The 6,000-nt window shown below is 41.3% G+C and overlaps 1 protein-coding gene across 1 annotated transcript in view; it reads right to left on the reverse strand.

Annotated features, from left to right (window-relative positions):
- LOC140227531 (beta-ureidopropionase-like) overlaps positions 1 to 2,581 on the reverse strand; it is a 37,621-nt gene extending 35,040 nt beyond the window's left edge. Inside the window, exon 1 of the mRNA XM_072307932.1 lies at positions 2,259 to 2,581. Coding sequence (XP_072164033.1) covers positions 2,259 to 2,359 — 101 coding nt within the window. The 5' untranslated portion in view covers positions 2,360 to 2,581. The remainder of the gene's footprint in view (positions 1 to 2,258) is intronic.
- Between the last annotated feature and the right edge of the window lie 3,419 nt (positions 2,582 to 6,000).

A 6,000-nucleotide genomic window follows, 5' to 3' on the forward strand; every position in this document is an offset into this window, starting at 1 on the left:
GGTAGTCCAGTCTGGTTGGTTTTTGGAAGTATCTTAAAGATTACTGAGATACCTCTTTGTAAATATAAGTTGTATAATTTCACTCATCAAATGCAAGGGAAACCAAAACGTAAAACTTGAGTACAAATTTTGATTGTGTATCAATGCTTATCATCAGAAGTAACTTTGAAAAGAAAATAACGAATAAAACTTGGCAAACATGGTAAATAAGTTATGCATAATTACCACCATAAACACCACAACACAAAATGGACATACATTTTTGTGCACTTTATTAATACTGACCAAACTCTGTGAACATTTTTAAAAGTGGAACTGCTCATTGAACTCAATAATAACAAACCAGAATTTTATTAAAGAACCTATTGACAGGTGGCAGCCGGTGAGTGGACTGCTGCCATTTTAACTCTTCATGTGCTTTGAGTGTTGATTGGCACAGTACCCCAGCATTGTACACACACAGCTCAACATTTTGGGCACAGAAAGGGTTAAAACTGAATGATGATGGCAACAAGTAGGGCCTACAATTGATAGTCTATGTGTAGATTACAGATTGACCCTTCTGTTTATGATACACCCTAGAGTCTCTTAAGTAAATGTGACAAGAGAAATCTGGGGAGCATTTTATGAAGCATTTTGTCCGACAAAGTTGTCGGATAAATTTGCTCTCGGTCAATCAGGGGGGTGTTTCATGAAATTTTTTGTCGGTGATTTACACCGACAACTGTTAAAAGCTACTGAAATCCTTGCGTCTGATTGGCTGATAGCAAATTTGTCGGTGAAAACCTCCGACGAACTCGTTGATGAAACGCCCCCCTGATGCAAGGATTTCAGTAGCTTTTTAATTGTAACAGTTTGTCAGAAAAATATCCGACCAAAATGCTTCATGAAATGCCCCCCAGGGGGGTGTTTCATCAATTTAGTCAGCGCTGACAAGTTGTCAGTCTCTGACAATTTCAGTAAAATCCTTAGTTTTGATTGGTTGAGACGCTCTTGTCACTGTTACCATGGTAATTGTCAGTGACTGACAAGTTGTCAGCGCCGACAACTTTCATGAAACGGTACCCAGATGGTCACTTCAACAGCTAGTCATTTGGTAATCCATTGTTTTGTGCTATTGCAATGCAAATTACGGTCATGGTGTATAACAGTTACTGTAAACACTGTGATACATTTTAATCAATTTAGTTATATCTCACATAACAAATACCTGTATGATGCAGTAGGGCCTATGTTAGCTATATGTGGCCAACTTGGACTATCAAAATAATTCTGTGTCTGTGATTTTCAAACAATTCTAAAAACATCAATTTTTCCTGTAACACCGAGACATTATTGATCTGGGTAAATGAACTGCTCGCTGAAGCAAAACAGTATAGAAAATCTTTAACTTCGATCAATTTGTATGTAATGAATACAGTATGTTCATCCCTAAAACTCTGGAAACAAAAGCAGTTTTCACCTCCTTTTTCATTTTCTCATGCTACATATTAATATTTTCAGAAATCTATACATCTCAAATTTAAATAAGCTGATTTTATGTGCATATTTAGGAAATTTAAAGTTTATGTAATCTACCAACAAGATGGTTAGATATGAAAAATTCAGACTTTGATTTGATGGACAAAACGATGATTGACATTTGACCATTTTGACAATTTGATGGTCATATGTCCACTTTTGGAATTGTCCCAATACAATACAACAGTTCGAATACAATTAATACGAAAATCATGAACATATTATAGTCACATCGCACATAAATACACAAAAGAAGGATTTGAAATCGAAAAGAAAAAAAAAATATAAGCAAGGTACGTAGGCTAGCCCTACTACATACTACTACTAGTTCACAGACATCAAAACAAAAGAAAAGAAAAAGAAAAAGAATAATATGGATCTAATGTACATGCCTAGAACTATGCTAGATATAGCTATCTAGAATCTAGATGAGGCACTGGTAGTACTACACTACAGCCAGTCCATAGTACAGGGGTAGTGAGTTCCACAGCTAGTTTTGGCTGGTCCAGCAGCAGTAAAACGAATCATGTCACACGGACCATGGACCTAACCCCGGCGCGGGGCGCTGTACGTATTGGGGTACGGGTCGCTGCATGCGGTTAGCATGGACCCTACTTAGCTACCAGTTTACACTTGGGACCGTAGGGTCCTTGTCCATGACGCTACAACTTACAAGTACATTTGTACGTGTACAAACACAAATTGACATTTACAGTCATCACATGGGATAGGTTTACCTGGCAGACGATCCATAAAGGATTCGGTTGACAGCTTCGAGCTTGTCTGCTGGAAGATGTTCTTCCAAGATCTTCTCTATGCTCTCCAACTCCGCAGCCATTATGTCTATGAAAATGAGCGGACAACCTGTGGCTGTGATGACGGCCGAAATGTTTGTCGATACGTACAGCAAGTCTTACGTTAATCGTACCCTTTGATCTGGGTGGCCTAGTTTGCCACTGTTTGGTTAGTGCAGGGAGGTGAAAGGAAAGCACCTCCCTGGTTACAGTGCTCGTTCTTCCTGTATGTATGAGAACCAGGAAAGTACGGGGCCGGCCGGGCATGCATGCTCACACCACGGAAGTGTACCTGTGGTCTCTCTTCCCACTTTGTTCACCTCACTGCTCACACACCTCTCTGGTGAAACCAACGTGTGGAATATTGTGTGTTCAGTTGTGACGGATGAAACAGAATGATGCCGAATTGATGATGATGATGCGCAGATGTGATGATGATATGATGATGATGATGATGATGATGATGATGATGATGATGATGATGATGATGATGATGATGATGATGAGGTGTGTGAGCAGTGAGATTAGCTGAGATTGAATCCATCGACTGCTGCTCCGGCAACGCGTAGTCGTTCTTCTTCAACTACAGTGAAAGCCAAACGCTCACTTGAGAAAACAGATGAGAATCAACGTAAGAGTGGTAGAAAGGGTACTTCAAAGACAAAGAAGGACACTAAGGAGGAAACTGGTGGTCAGGACACATATAGCAAAGGGAGATTTACATGTGAGTACTGTCAAAAAGAGGCTGTGGATCTAATGATCGAATGTGAAGCATGTATGAAATGGGCATGTCTACATTGCCAAGATGTTAGTGTTGATGTGTATAACGTCCTATCTGATACCCCCAATCTACACTGGTTTTGTAAACGATGTGAACATGGAGCTATTGAGGCTGCAAAGGAAGCGAGTCGTTGTGCAAATGGAAACGTTCCACAACCTAAAACTGGCTTGGTGGAGAAAATGATAATCGATGTTAGAAAGGAGATAAGTGAGGTCAAAAATGAACTTAAATGTATGCAGAAAGCTGCAGATTCTGTATACGCAGCAAAGTCATACGCCCAGGTGGCGTCCAGTTCCTCTGCTCCAGTTGATAGTATCGAAGTCCCAAAGCAGAATGACTCTACCTCTAAAAAGACTCAATCTTTTTTCACTTCACTACCGGCGCGAGAGGGGCGATATGATTCAAGTTTTCAAAATTCTTCATGGTATTGACAGATTAAACCCAGAACATTTCTTCAAGAAACCAGAGTATCAGCGTACCCGTGGTCATTCATTTAAACTCTTCAATACCCACCGGAAACTTAATGTGAGAAGTTGTTTCTTTAGTATACGTACTATCGAGTCTTGGAACAAATTGCCGGAATCTCTTGTGACTGTGCCAAATATTGATATTTTTAAGTCTGGATTAGATAAACTCTGGCTAGACAAAAAATTTTATGTAATCTGACATCCACGCACTTATGCATACACTGTATTAAGTCGCGAACCAACGACGAGATTATCCTGATGTCGACCGGGAGATCACAGGACTACCTCACTCCCGTATACCAGATGATGATGATGATGATGATGATGATGATGCATCATGATGATGATGATGATATGCTAATGTAAATTCGCAGAGATGGTCAGGAGTGAACGTTTGATCGAATTAACGAAATCCAGCAGACAGAAGGCTCTGATTATTAAAGGGGCGGGGCGCGCGCACGCGCCGGACGTGGCCCCCTACTTTTTATTTCTTTTGATTTAAGAAAAAATAAGGGGGGCACGCCCGCGCCCGGTGTGCCCCCGCCTGGATCTGCCACTGGAGATGGCAAGTTTTCCAAAAGGACGGTAGTGAAAACTGCAATTTATATAGCGAAGCACCCAAAAAACGGGGGGGGGGGCGGGAGCGGACCATGTCCGTTTTGAGCTGTTACATTTTGGAAATCGAGATTGTTTAATTTGGTGTAGGCCCTACACTTTTTACTTGCATAATAATTCGGTAGGCCTATTTGTCACTGATGAAGATTATCCTGCAAGACATCAGCCAACTATAGGCCTGAGTTAATTTTCTTGGTCACAGACCCTGTCGATTAGTAGGCCTAATTAATGCGTGCAAATTCCAATCAAATGGTGAACGTTGAATTTTGAGCCCTTCTGAGATCATCATAGTGTACTTGGAGCAAGTTATAGTATCATCTAGGCCAAAGTTTTATGTCAACGTTCACGGCTATTGAACCCGCTAGTGGTGCAGAATACGGTACAAATTTCCATACTGGGCCTATTATGCAATTAATAAAATCAGGTAGCCTAGACTAGGTACACGCGCATATATCCAACTGCAAATCAATAATGTGCAAGACTCGATCCCGCTGAAACTCGTTATGGTTGTTAATGAATCACTTTATTAATGTACAGGGGCGGATCCAGGAATTCCATAAATGGGGGGGGGGGGGTCTTTACAAAATTGAAGGGGGCACATCCCCCTTTTTTCTTTCTTTTGTTTTGATTTTTTTTTTTTTAAATAATAAAGGCCGGGGCGTGCGCCCGGTGCACCCCTTCCTGGATCTGCCACTGCTGTAAGATATCACGTGCTGAAGAGAATGCGACGGCTTTCATCTGGATTTCTTCTTCTTTTTCATTTATGTTTTATCACAAATATGAAATCACATTATTTGAAAATGCTACTGCCAAATATTTATTTTGATGGCATTCAACATGATCGACCAGTCTATGAGTGCAGTGTATAGTTGAATCATCAGAAGTGATAATATACCCAGCGTACATCTATCTTTTAGAGCCCCCCCCCCCCCCCCCCCCACACACACACACATGATTATATACACCTGTGTTCAGCTCGTCAGGATCGGGCCTCATCGAGGGCCACCTGTCCCTCCGATTCCCTGGTCCCATCCTGGACACTGCCACCGATATATTTACCGTAACATGAATATGACAAAATACAGATTTTCAGTAAGAAAATGAAAATTTCGTAAAAAGATGACAATATTTTGTAACGAAGTGATCAGTGATCAGTGATCATGAGTGCTCGCAGTCTATTCTTAAATACATTTGTTGTTTTCCTAAATGTGAAAAGTGGTGACTGATCCGGAGATGCAAGTTGTTGGTGGTGTAGGACAAAGACGCTTTATAATAAGACACGAAAGTGCGCGCTATTCCTGTACAAAACAAATGGACAGCGCGCGGACCTCAAGCGTATACGCACATCACCTGAGACGCGCTGATAAATTGTATACTTGGGTGACCCGCACCTCGTCATAGTTAATGTTTGCGCATATTTGAATCACATTTCGCCACTGAAATTCTTTGAAATTCATCTCACATACAGGAAAAATGCTGAAATTTCCAATGGAATCACAAGCTCACTGATCGATATCGAAAATTTGCAGCTATCGTCGTCAAACGCGAACGATGCGAAAAAGTTGCGCGCTAGGGAAGGGGCCCGCAACTCGTCACCTGCGCTCCCATAGACAAAGCACGTAAAAGACGTGTGCGGGTGACCGTGATGCTCCCATAGACATACACGTAAAAGATGCGTGCGGGGACAGTGGTGATACTTTACACGTAGTGTCCTATTCCGATTAAAATTTCAGATTTTTGCGAAAAACTGTTCGGTTTTCACCAAAATTTGCTTGGTTGTGGTAGCCCTGCCAAGTTTCAAGCGTACTGAACACAGTCCCGG

The sequence above is a fragment of the Diadema setosum genome, chromosome 4 (genome assembly GCF_964275005.1).
Source record: "Diadema setosum chromosome 4, eeDiaSeto1, whole genome shotgun sequence".
Classification (NCBI taxonomy): Eukaryota; Metazoa; Echinodermata; class Echinoidea; order Diadematoida; family Diadematidae; genus Diadema; species Diadema setosum.